The 13,019-nt window shown below is 41.3% G+C and overlaps 1 protein-coding gene across 1 annotated transcript; it reads right to left on the bottom strand.

The window, feature by feature from the left end:
- Window positions 1-8,381: 8,381 nt before the first annotated feature.
- LOC110865411 lies at window positions 8,382-10,689 on the bottom strand. Its single transcript, XM_022114657.2, has 2 exons — window positions 10,547-10,689; window positions 8,382-10,213 (listed from the first exon to the last, which is right to left on the bottom strand). Exon 2 carries the CDS (start codon window positions 10,208-10,210, stop codon window positions 8,501-8,503), a length of 1,710 nt encoding a protein of 569 aa, XP_021970349.1. The 5' UTR covers window positions 10,211-10,213; window positions 10,547-10,689; the 3' UTR covers window positions 8,382-8,500.
- Window positions 10,690-13,019: the final 2,330 nt, after the last annotated feature.

Raw genomic sequence — 13,019 nt, 5'->3', positions numbered from 1 at the left:
ATAATCAATCCAACATCACGTATAATGAGAATACTGCGATTGCGCTATCATAAATCAAGACCACAATGTAATGTTTACAAGTTCATAACTGTATCGTACATCATCAGTGACTAAGGGCCGCAACGCCCTAGTCCAAACTATCTAATCAGTGATAACCAAAATACAAAACATCAAAGGTCACAACATCAAAATGCGGTCTCCAAAAAGCTGTATAGTCTGCACAATCGCGGTCGTCTCACCAACAGTCTACCTGCGTCGAATCAAAAGGCCTATGCTGATGGCGGCGGAGGAGGAGGAAAATGAGAGAAGAATAGGCGACGCATATGCAACCAGTCCTGCTCTAAAGCACGACTGATGCGCAACGAATATGCTATCTGCTGCTCGGGAGTCATGAAGCGAACATCTGAGTCGGGTGAAAGTGGACGCGGAGGGTGTGATGCTGAAAATGGGGTCTGACAACTGCAAGGTGGTCGCTGAGCTCTCTCCAGCTCCTGTATGGGACGGGTCAGCGCCTCCCGCTGTATCATCAACGAAGTAAGGATGTCCTCCGTGGAGTACCCAACATGGTATGGGTGATATGGATCGGACAGTGGCATGACAGGGGGCGTAGTCCATAGGAATGGCTCGCTAGATGGAGTGAAGGATGGTGCAGAAGATGGTGCAACAGTGGGAACAAAAGTAGGATGAGAAATCTGGGGTACAAACTGGCCTCCTCCTGACACGAAAGGTGTATGACCGAACGGATGTCGAGATGAACCCTCTCCAGGACGTGGTGGAGGGATGTCCTGAAGAAATGTAACAAGAAGATCTACGCGATGAGCATCTGTGATGTGTGTGGGAAGCAAAGGAACATCAATGGGAGCTGAAAAAGGGGCTGAAACGGGGGCTACGGGGGGTGTAACAGGGAACACGAATGGTGGGTAATCATCATCGTCATCTATCCACCCGTTACAGGTGTCAGCGTAACGTGGATCTATATGGGTCGCAAAAGGTGCACGGTCGAACAGCACCGGCACGGGGTCAGGAAATGGTGCAACAACAGGATCCTCTATCAAAAGTGGAGCATCAACATGATCATCCACCAACGGTGGAGCAACAACAGGATGATCGTCAACAGGTATATCATCAACAAAATGAGCAACAGCAGGTGCATCAGCATGAATAGGGTCATGCTCTAATGCAGGGTCAGGAGCAATGACTGGCTCAGGGGCCACAGCAGGCTCCAAATCAACAAACTCCATCTCAAAATCAGCTGGATCAGCAAACAAGGGATCGACAGGGGCTACAGGCTCCTCTAGGGGCTGATCTAAGTGAATGAACTCGATATCCTGGTCAGGATCAAAACCAGGGGGAAAAACAGGATCCAGATCATCATCAACGTCGTGATCAAACTCGAAGCTGTGTGCGGGTGCGGGTGCAGCTGATGACGCCATGTCAGGGTCGGCGTCGTGAGAGTGGTGCTGCACTCCCTGAGTGTGCGAAGGTGCGGACGCCATAGGCTCAAAGGATTCTGGAACAGGTGAATGAACAGGAGCCTCCTCTGCAGGAGCATCAGCAATGAGTAGGATAACATCAGCAGCAATAGGGGCCTCACCCTCATGGTCAGCCTCAGGTGGGTCCTCCTCAAACAAATCGACATCGTCGTCAAAAAAGACATCGAGGGGCATATCAACAACTTGATAAGCAGCAAGGGGTACAGGAGCAGGGATCACCGCTAGTGGTAAATCCCCAGCGAGATGGCCATCAGCAGGCGCGACTACGATGCCAGGCAGCGCAAAGGGCTGGAAATCATCATCATCGGTGCTGGTAGTATCGAAAGTGTTGACCTCGTGCTCCGATGAAACTATGTCATCTGATACTATCGCCATGGGGTCTAATGTGTCTGAAACTCCAGTATCTGATGAAGAAGGCATGATGTTTGTAACACAAACACATATATGCACAAACAATCAATCAAATAATCAAATAAACATGTTAGTCACCAATAAGCAAGCAAGTATTTCTTCCTAGTCTCACTAGACTACCCTCCCAGCCTCTCAGACTGAACCTCCTAGTCTCTTAGACTAACTCCCTGGCCTCTAAGACCAAAACCTCCCCAATCTTAATGATTGGACCCCTCAGTCTACATGACTGAACCTCCCCAATCCCAAAGATTGGCCCCTCAGTCTATATGACTGAACCTCCCCAATCTCAAAGATTGGCCCCTCAGTCTATATGACTACACCTTCCCAGCCTTTAGGGCTGAACTCCCTCAGTCTCTAAGACTGAACTCCCCCAGCCTTTAGGGCTGAACTCCCTCAGTCTCTAAGACTGAAATCCCCCAGTCGTGGCGACTGAACCTTAATTTTTGAAAAATGTACTCATACTTTTTGTTTGTAAAAATATCTTGTATCCCGGATCTGGAAGTAATGTATGCATTGTAAAAATGTTTTCGTGAGAGCCCTAGTGATCATAATATAGACTCGAGAAGGAATCCTAGTTCGCTATGATCTAAGCTCTGATATCAAGCTGTCACACCCTGGCTTTGCGGAAGCGTGGGTTTATTTGGTATGACTTCTTAATACCATAGTTTAATCACAACAAAGCTATATGAAAGTAAAACCATGATGATCATCCATTGATTCAAGTTTTAAAATAAAAATACGACAACATTGTTTTAAGAGTTGACACATGCAACGGGATTACAACACAACATAATAAAAACATTGTTCATAAGACACAACCATAAAACACGAAACAAACACAGTTTAAGTCTTGTGACCCGTCCAGGCAAAAGTCACAATCCCTAAACTTGGATGACATCACTTCTCCTACGCAGCATGAAGACATAGCATACCTTGCCAGATCCCTAATTCCCTGAAATACATGTAATTTGAAAAATCAACAAAAGTTGAGCGAGTTCATGTAAAAGTGAGTATGTAAAAACCTTTGTAACATGTTTGTATGTATGAAAAATCCCTGGTATGTAGCAAATAAGGAAAAAGAGATCACCATTGGGTTGCAAAGCCAATGATATGTGTGAAGTGTTGTAGGAAGACTCAAACCTAGCAGATTTTTGCGTCGGGCTAAAAGTCACCCCAAGGTCCGTACAGTGGGCCTGGAGTTGGGCTCGCTACACCCAGATAGATCTACCGCTACTGACCCTCGGTCCTACTATGAGGATTAATGGCCTCAAGTTCCCGCCTACCCACTCACATGATCTAAGTAGTAACCCTCCTTAAGCTAACCATACCATGTATAAAAGTATCCGTAATTACTGTAACATGTATTCCACCCCCGAAGTATAAAAACTGAAAACAGTTAAGAAAATAGGGGGACATGAACTCACAGAAGTGCGTCTTGAAATAGTCAATCCCAATCAACCTGCTGCGTGATGACCTACACGTACTAACTTCTATTAGACGGACGATCGTGCCTTGGCTTAAGGTTTAACGTTTTTGGGAAACAGTTAGGCAACTATTTCGTATTTACACTTCTTAATTATTTTTATAAATATATTCCTTCCCAAGGATGGGGGTATTAATACATGTGTGTTTTATAATTTTGAAAATATATTTTTAAGTCTCACTTGAAAATATATTTTAATTACTTTGTCTAAAATGTTTTAATTTCCAAAATATATATATTTTATTCCATAGGTTTTCCCAAAATAATATTTTACCAAAAATATTCTAATAAGAGTATTTTTCCGAGAATACATAAGTTACATTTTTAAAGTTCGCGTTTTATTACGATACTTATATAACTTACATATTCGTTTTTGTGAGAGCGTTGATATTATTTTGGAGTTCGTAACTTCACGATATTTCAAGTAATATTATTTTTACCCTAAAAATAATATATATCTATTTCACAAAATAATCACATAGTCACACAAGCGTTTCATTATGAAATATATATTCTAAATATATATTTAACAAGTTTTATTTACGAAAATCCACCTCCGAATACTTGGTGATTTTGTAATAAAAATCATGGCGAAGTTTATTTTGAAACCAAGTCAAAAACATACTTATGATCAAAGATATTTCAAAGCGTTATATTTCTAGAAAAATTTCGCCAGAGTTTCCTCTGTAACTGGAGGTGGCCACGCTTACAAGCGTATCATTTTCTTTTCAAAAATTCAATCAAGCAATTTAACAATCATCAATATACAATATTTAAACATCGAACTTGACAAAACAAGCCTAAATCACAAACTCATGAACTTGGAAGTTGTGTAAAAACACGTAGTAAGTTTCTAGCGTTTTTAGTAGGTTTTGTTATCTTTAAAAACGAAATTAGTTTCTGAAAAACTTTACTTTTAAAGAACTTGAAGTTTAACAACTTCTTGTCACAATTTACAAAAATATTTCTTTACGAAATTTCATTGTTACACAAGTGTTTACACACTTGTTTGGTTACTATAAATGCTTCTTGTTTATAAAATATCCGGGTTTTAAGAAAACTAGCATTTTCCGCTTGGTTCTTCCGAAAAAAACACTTGTAGATCTTTAGATCTACTAGTTTAGAACCTTATTTTACAAGAAAAATTATAGTTACACAAGTTCATGTTTCATGGATGGAAGGTTTCATCATCTTTCATAATTCTATCACTAACATACTACTAGTTCATGTTCTTGAACATGATCTAGTATGGGTAGATGATGATCCATCCCATTTTTAGTAACAAACAACATCAAGTAATCACAACTAGACAAGTTTCACAAGATTTACACAACTAGTTTCTCTTTATCCAACTTGTTCATCTTCTTTTCAAGACTTTATGTTATGTTCTTTAGTGTTTCTAATTTTTAACCATTAAATCACTTATTAACCACCTTAAACAAGATCAAGAGGATGTTTAGAGGCACTTACTACTAGCTCGAGGCTAGGGAAGAAACAAGATGTAAACGAGGTGGATAAAAGAAATCTAGAGAGGTTCTTGAGCTTCCGAGTGCACCGAGCTTCGTTGTTGGGCTCCTTGGACCTTTGTATGTATGTAGAATGATTGAACAAGAACCAAAAATGGTGGTGGTGATAGGGCTATGTTCGGCCGAAGCTTTCAAGGGAGAGAAAGAGAGAGAGCTTGCTTGGTTGGGTGTTTTGTTAAATGAAGGTGATTAACTCTTGAGTTTACTTATAAACCATTTCCTTATTATCCATCAAATAATATGTTCTCTAGATATGTAACATGTAGGAATAAAATAATCAAGAAATAAGGGTGTGTCCCCACCCTTGTGGACCGTTCGAATGAGGGGGGGTGGGGGGTAAGGGTTGGTTTGCAATGGTTAGTTAAGTTCTAGTTAGGATTAGAATGATAAAGTTAGTATATTTTAGTGTGTGTTATAATATAAAGGGTGTTAGGGTGTTTGGGGACCCTAACTAGTCCAGAAAAGTAAAAACAATGTCTTTGGTAATATTTTTATGTTCCGGGTAAAGTCCGGTTGTTCAGTTGGATATTGATTCGTTAAAGTGCTAAGTAAGCATTTAAAGTGTCTTTTATAGTGTTTTTAGTGACACAATAAATTCCCAACACTTTGGAAAGTGTCTAGTATTATTTTACCAAGTTTTTGCACTTTACTAGTTATGTTAAATGCTGAATTTTTGTATAAAGTGCAGAATTTTGTAATTAAAGTATGTTTTAGGCACATCCGGTCACTATATCTACCACCTAGTGACGAAGTTTTATAATCCTCATCTCCCTACACTCCCTACTAGTGTAGTAATCTATTCCCGGCTCATACTGGCCTCAGAGACAATGTCTGTCTAGTGCTGGCAATGTCAGCATGTTTACTGGGTTATCTGCTCACTGTGCTAACTGTGCTTTTGTGCATCAAGTTTGTCACTATAGTTTTGTGTGTAATAAATGGAGTGACAGTGATACAGTATGATGCATGAATATGTGTGTATCAGAAAACAGAAAGCAGTTTATTCGTAATTGTAATCAAGCACAGCAATTAAGCACTAATTAAATATTAATTAATTTGTATGGATACCTGGTTTGGTGAGGGTTGTCACAAGTGTGGTTGCCTGAAACCCATTAGATCTAACCTTTTGTTCTGCGGTCGTGGTTGACGTGATGTCGTGGGTCACGCAAATTTAATCCCTAAACAACTGTAGTTAGCGGTAGTAGGGTATCGAACTCAGGGAGTATGTGGAAAATGTGTTGATTGTGTAGCTTTGTATTTATACTAAAATTAAACTAAATTGCAGAAATTTAAAATTCAAGATTGTGGATTGTTGTTTTGGAAAACTAACTTAAGAACTAATTCAAATCAAAGTAGGTTGTAAACAATTAGGAGAGAACAGTGATCACCCTAGGTTTCAGTTTCTTCGAACAGTTGTGTGCAATTTCACTAGAAAGAGTTACATAGACATAACTCGTGTATGTGTGATTGAAGTGATAAAAGGGAACAAAGTACTCGGATTAGATAATGCGAGGTTGTTTCCCGATGACCTATTAACCAATAACCAACCCTAACCCTTCCCGTGATATCTCGGTTGCCAACGGCACCAAGAACGTACGATCGAGACCAGAAATTGTAATATAGATTAACACGCTACAATCAATCAAACATACACCATGACATTCAAGCAACGCAAGATATCATTCTAGAAATGCAGAAATTTAACACACAAAAGTCTTAGAAACATTCACCTAAGATGATCACCGAAGAGTTTAGCCGGACATGGCTCGGTGAATCATCATCAACATTAATCTAGTGTTCATACGAATTAAAAACACAAACCGAATGTTTAGAATTGTTCACAAAGCAAGCAAATACTCCAAATTCGCCTCCCAAGTCTCCAAGAACCGTCAATGATGAGATAATACCAAAAGACACACAAAAAACGAGTATATTGTGGCAGTTACACTTTTCACGTTCAGGCACCACCGTAAATTACGGCTCCACCGTAATTTACGGTGGTCATCAAAGTGTTACGGTGAGTCAAGCCTGGTTTACGGTGCAAGAATCAACAAAAATCATGTCTACCGTAAATTACGGTAGGACCGTAATTTACGGTACTCAGCAGCCTTGTCTCCTTTGTTTCGTCTTGTGTTCTTCTCTCGACCCGTTTCCACCAAAGCATTCATGAGCTGCCTTTTATCCATCTCTTATCTCCTAATTCGCACCTGAAACATAAGCATCGTAGTTATCTAATCCAAGATAATTACACGGCTAAATGGAGGATTATTTCATGTTTTAACATACTTAAGGGTTGTCCAAAGGACCACCCGTCACATCCCCACACTTAACCGTTGCTTGTCCCAAGCAACTCATCAACATAGTTTCGAAACAAGTGATCAAATCAGCCAAACAAATCATGCAATTTCTTTACCAACCCCCTTTTTAATGCCCCAAGCAATACACCCCTCACAATTTCTCTCCTCTCGGCTACAAGTGGAAACTAGCAAAGATAAGCTAGACACACACTAGGCAAACGGGTGGTTGCGCAATCATAAGCTTGTACCTGAATCAACTATCCTCCTATAACGGGTCAAACATGAATGCAAATCAAAAGGGGCTTAAAGGTTGTAATGTGGCTAGGTGTATGGGTAGGAAATGGAATATATATGAGTAGCGAAAATTCGACCCGGTCTTTTTATTACAACTACCAAAAACAACTAACAATGCATACTACTATATACAAGACAATGAAACCTTTTTTTTTTTTTTTTTTTTCATTTTTTTTTCTTTTCATTTTTTTTTTTTCAATCACACAATACGATAATACACTAACCATGACTATTTCAAACTCATAAACTACTAATTATATCACTAATACTATAAGACCGGGTCAAATTTGGGTACATTTTCAAGTAAGTAGCTAGGGGAAACAAATGATAGGCTTTAGGCACAAAATTGGGCAACTAAATGACCAAACCCCCGCCCCTCTCACTACCATGCTCATATATATAACTTATGAGGTCCAACCCCCCAAATCCCACACTCACTCACACAACCGACGAGGCTACCTAATGCCCTTATCCTTTCTACATTCATGTCTAACAAAGATTCAAATTGCATTCAAGCACAAGTTCTAACGCACCCCCACCCGTAGCCACTCTCATCAAAGATTATTTATATACACGTGTGGCTACAACTCTTACCAAGAATGAAAAGGGTAATAAGGGTTGCCGGTGTATTGACTTGGGGATAAATTGGGGCGACAAGATTTCACATTGTTTTGCTCGGCTTAAAATTTTTTCAAAAATCTTCAAAAAATTCCCCCCATCCCCACACTTGGGATACATTGTCCCCAATGTATGGCTTAGGAGGTTTTGATCACTACTTCAATCAACATCCACAAGAAGCTTCTCATCTCAAACCCCAAATTTCTTTTTTTTTTTTTTTCATTTTATATTTTTTTTTATATTTTTCATTTTAAACACAACACCACCAACCAACCAAACCCAACAATCAATCATATGATCAATCACCACCCATCCTCCCACCATAATCAACATAAACCAACAAATATATACAAACTATACAAGAGAGAGAATACCACCTGATCAATAATAACGCGGTCCTGGGGGCCCAAAGATGGACGACATCATATCGTTCCATTCTCCAAACCCGAACGAGCCGCTACTGCTTCCCTCTTGTTGTTGTTGTCCCTCTTGCTGTCGTGGATCGAGCCACTGGGAATGGTGGAGCTGTGGGGTCGCATACGAAACGCTGCCATCATATGGTGGCAATGAGGCATAATCCACATGTTGTGGATCCTCAACCACCGGCCTCCCAGCATGCCAGTCCGCATGCATCCGCCTCATCTGATCATCGTGATATCGGTTATTCATTTCCACCTCCTGCGAATATGCGTGGGTCCGGTGCCACGATTCATTGCGGTCGAAGCTATGTTTAAGCGCCCGCTCAATACTAGCGCTATTCCGCGTGCCTTGATCAAATAACGACCTCTCCGGACCCGACCAAGTATCAAAGATGGCCGCCGGCGGGCGTTGGCTCTCGATCACCTCCTGCATTGAACCACAATAAGCCCACCCCGGCTCATATGGTTGCTGCGCATAGTCGTAAAATGTGCCACCATGACCACCATGAAAAGCCCCAAAACCAACATTTGCACCACCCGTTGGCTCGTCTGCGTAATCATCATCCCCACTCGGAATTAACTCTTCATCGCTTTCAGGTTCATCCGGTTCTCCCGGTAACAACTCCCTTGCACCTAATTTCAACGCCCTCCACCGTTGACCCTCCGATTTCAGCTTGTGATAACGTTCAGACGAAGTGTATGTCCAAACGTTTCCCAACCTATCCAAAGTAAAAGGCAAGTGCCTTTTCGTTAAACCGCGGTCTTCAGATGTGAGTGCCTTCTGCTGTTTCATTAAGCCCGTTATGATGCGGCAGTACGGGACAATGTCTCTCCCGTATTTGTTCCGGCATATCCACAAATGGTGCATAATCAGGTAGCGTATTGGAAACCGTGGGGACCCGTGCATCAATGAATACAGAACAGGTATCTCTGGAAACCTCACCTGTTCTTTATCCCCTCTCCTTGGGATGACATTAAGTAAACAGATCGTATGCAAGAGCTTGGCTTCTATCTTCAGATTTTTTCGGTATAACACGCCACCATACCTACCGGGCAAAAACAAATCAGCCAACATACTGTTCCATGTCACGTGCTTCTCGGGTTTGAGCAATAAATCATCAAGCGTGGGAATCATGTACTCCCTAGTTGGAAGGCTATCATATTTTCCCAACTTCTTCAACGTATCGAATGACATTTCAACTGGTACCCCATGTACCGTCCCAACCAACTTCATTTGTGATGGCCTGTGGAAGTTGTGACATTTAAGCGTTGCCATCCACTCCTGAATCTCAGTCAAAAACAAATTGCTCTTATCCTTATCCCAACACTTGAGTGCTCCTTCCCAACCCAAAGCACGGAACTTGTCATACACCCCGAACTGGCCCAACTGAGGCTCATCAACATCTCTTTCACAGATGAATGCGGCCGCTTTATTCTTTAACTTGTTCATGCAGTCGTTATACAGAGTTGGCTGCCAAATTTCGGGTTGGTCATCCAACGACCCCGAATTCCACACCGGTTTATCACTTGGGTCTAACTGCATCTCTTCCTCTTCCTCGCTTTCACTAACCCTACCAAGATATTGCCTCTTCTTCGATGGCTGCTCCTTCTCCTTGCCCTTGCCTCTTGACGAGGATGAACTTGACCCCGGCTTTTCCTTTGTCTTTGCCATTTCCTACACACATGAAGAAACAACAAAAGAACACAAAAATTAACATTCTCTTCACAAATCATCCCCACACTTGCTTGTTGCCATGGTTGTAGATGTTAGTGAACCCAAAATGTATCAAGGATTTTTCAAAAATTGGGCATAGTGTCTCTACAATGTAGAACATCCCAAAAGTTCACTACTTTAACCATAATTCCTACATCTACAACCATCAACCATGTTCAATAACAATTCCATACTCATATCCTAGCAACAAGCAAGTGGGCAAGAACATATAACCTAAATCACCTTGTTTTTTCACAATGCATCTCCATAATAGAGTAAAATAAGTGTTCATACCTTGTTTCAAGATGAGAGGATGCTTGTGAAACTAAAAATCCCAAAACCCCCAAATTATCTCAACCTAGGGTTTCAAACTTCGACCCCAAAACCGCGTTTTCTCTGGAATTCCTCCTCACAATCACGAAGCTTGGGAAAAATTAGTCGATTGAGACCAAAACCTCACTTGATTTGGGCAAGGATTGAAGGTTTTATGAAGAAAAGAAGGTGGAAGAAGAAGAAGGAGGATGTGGGTCTTAGAGAAGAAGAAGTTGGTGAAAAGTGAGGAATGAATAAGTGGCTAGGGTTAATACACGTGAAATCCTGTTTGTTTTCGTTTTTTTTTTTTTTTTTTTATGTATATGCAGAATCCCAGCCGACGGAGACAGATTCATCGCGTACCGTAATTTACGGTCTCACCGTAAATTACGGTGAGACCTGGATGTCAAATATTCACCGTAATTCAGGTTGTTTCCACCGTAAACTCCAACCATTTTTTTCACCACCGTAAATTACGGCAATACCGTAATTTACGGTAAACTCCAATCTTCAATTTTCACCGTAAAACAGGAGGTTTACACCATAAATCCCAAAAAAATTTTAACTCCCACCGTAAATTACGGCTCCACCGTAATTTACGGTGGACACTGGGCATCCATTCTTTTGATAAAACTTGGAATTTATGTGACCAAATTTTTTAGATTTTTTTTTTTTTTATTTTTTCGATTTTTTTATGTTTTTTAATTATTTCAAAAACTTGGAAAAATCACCCTACCCCCTCAAAAATCCCGTGTTGTCCTCAACACGATGTAAGAGCAATTCGCGACCCGAATTTCCCCACACTTGTTTCGAACACGGACTTCGAAAAGCTATGGCAATTGTGCAAAAATACAAAACAAAACAAAATGAAACTACTATGTACACTACCACCAAACCTGGGCCTCTTAAGATTGTTCCTCCTCAACCGGGCGTAGGATGTAGCCCGCTTTGTCAAGCTCCAAGTTATTGATGTCATTTCCTTCCAAGTACGGCTTCAAGCGGTGACCGTTCACCGTTTGTTGTTTCAACGTTTGCTCATCTTGGATGTCCACATCACCAAATTGCCCAACTCGTCGAATAACATACGGACCCATCCATTTACTTTTAAGCTTGCCCGCAAACATTTTCAACCGTGAGTTGTACAACCAAACCTTCTGACCCACTTCGAACGTTTTCTTGCGTAACTTCGCATCATGTACTTTCTTTAGCTTATCCTTATAAGCCGATGCGCATTCGTACGCCTCATCTCGAATTTCTTCTATCTCACTCAATTGTAATTTCCGCAACTTACCTGCCTCGTCGTAATCCGCATTAACTGTCTTGATCGCCCAATGCGCCCGATGCGCCAACTCCATAGGTAAATGACAACCCTTACCATACACCATCCGGTAAGGTGTTGTGCCAATCGGAGTCTTGTAGGCCGTACGGTACGCCCACAAAGCATCATCCAACTTGCTCGACCAATCCTTTCGGTCCGTTCTTACCGTTTTCATGAGGATCTCCTTGATTTGCCGATTGGACACTTCGACTTGTCCACTCGTTTGCGGATGGTAAGGTGTTGCGACTCGATGATTCACGCTATACCTCTTCAACAATTTTCCGAAGTTAAAGTTTTTGAAATGTGAACCACCATCGCTTATAATGACCCGCGGAATTCCAAAGCGCGAGAAGATGTTGGATTGAACAAATTTACAAACAACCGAATGGTCGTTTGTGCGCGTTGCAATAGCCTCAATCCACTTCGAGACATAATCTACCGCCACAAGAATATAAAGGAAGCCATTCGAATTTGGAAACGGACCCATAAAATCTATTCCCCATACATCAAATATCTCTACAACCAAGATTGGTTGTAGTGGCATCTCGTCCCTCTTCGATATGCTACCCATCTTTTGGCAATTTACACAATTCCGGGCAAATTCAATTGCATCTTTGAAAATAGTGGGCCAATAAAACCCACAAGATAGTACCCGATAACCCGTTTTATGTCCACTAAAATGACCCCCGCAAGCGGACGAATGGGCGTGCGTTAAAATTTCCAACACTTCCGTCTCAGGCACACACCTCCGAATAACTTGATCCGGTCCGATCTTGAAGAGATCCGGCTCATCCCAAATATATTGCCTCACTTGGACCATGAATTGTTGACGACGCTTTTTGGTCCAATGGGTCGGAATGGCACCCGTGGCTAAGTAGTTAACATAGTGAGCGTACCACGGGGCAACAAAAGTGGACACGGCTAACAGTTGCTCGTCGGGGAAACTTTCATTGATTTCACTTACATCATCGGTCCCCTCTACCGGAATCCTAGACAAATGATCCGCGACTACATTCTCGCTTCCTTTCTTGTCTCGGATCTCTAGATCAAATTCTTGCAACAATAAAACCCACCGAATCAAACGCGGCTTCGCATCCTTTTTCTCCATTAAATACCGAACCGCACTATGATCGGAAT

The sequence above is a fragment of the Helianthus annuus genome, chromosome 11, assembly GCF_002127325.2.
Source record: "Helianthus annuus cultivar XRQ/B chromosome 11, HanXRQr2.0-SUNRISE, whole genome shotgun sequence".
NCBI classification, from domain to species: domain Eukaryota; kingdom Viridiplantae; phylum Streptophyta; class Magnoliopsida; order Asterales; family Asteraceae; genus Helianthus; species Helianthus annuus.
Note: the sequence above shows the minus strand (reverse complement) of the source record. Positions and strands in the feature narration are given on the sequence as shown.

Excerpts from the sequence above, each read along its gene's own strand:
- LOC110865411 (XM_022114657.2), bottom strand. The coding sequence starts at position 10,210 with ATGGCAAAGACAAAGGAAAAGCCGGGGTCAAGTTCATCCTCGTCAAGA.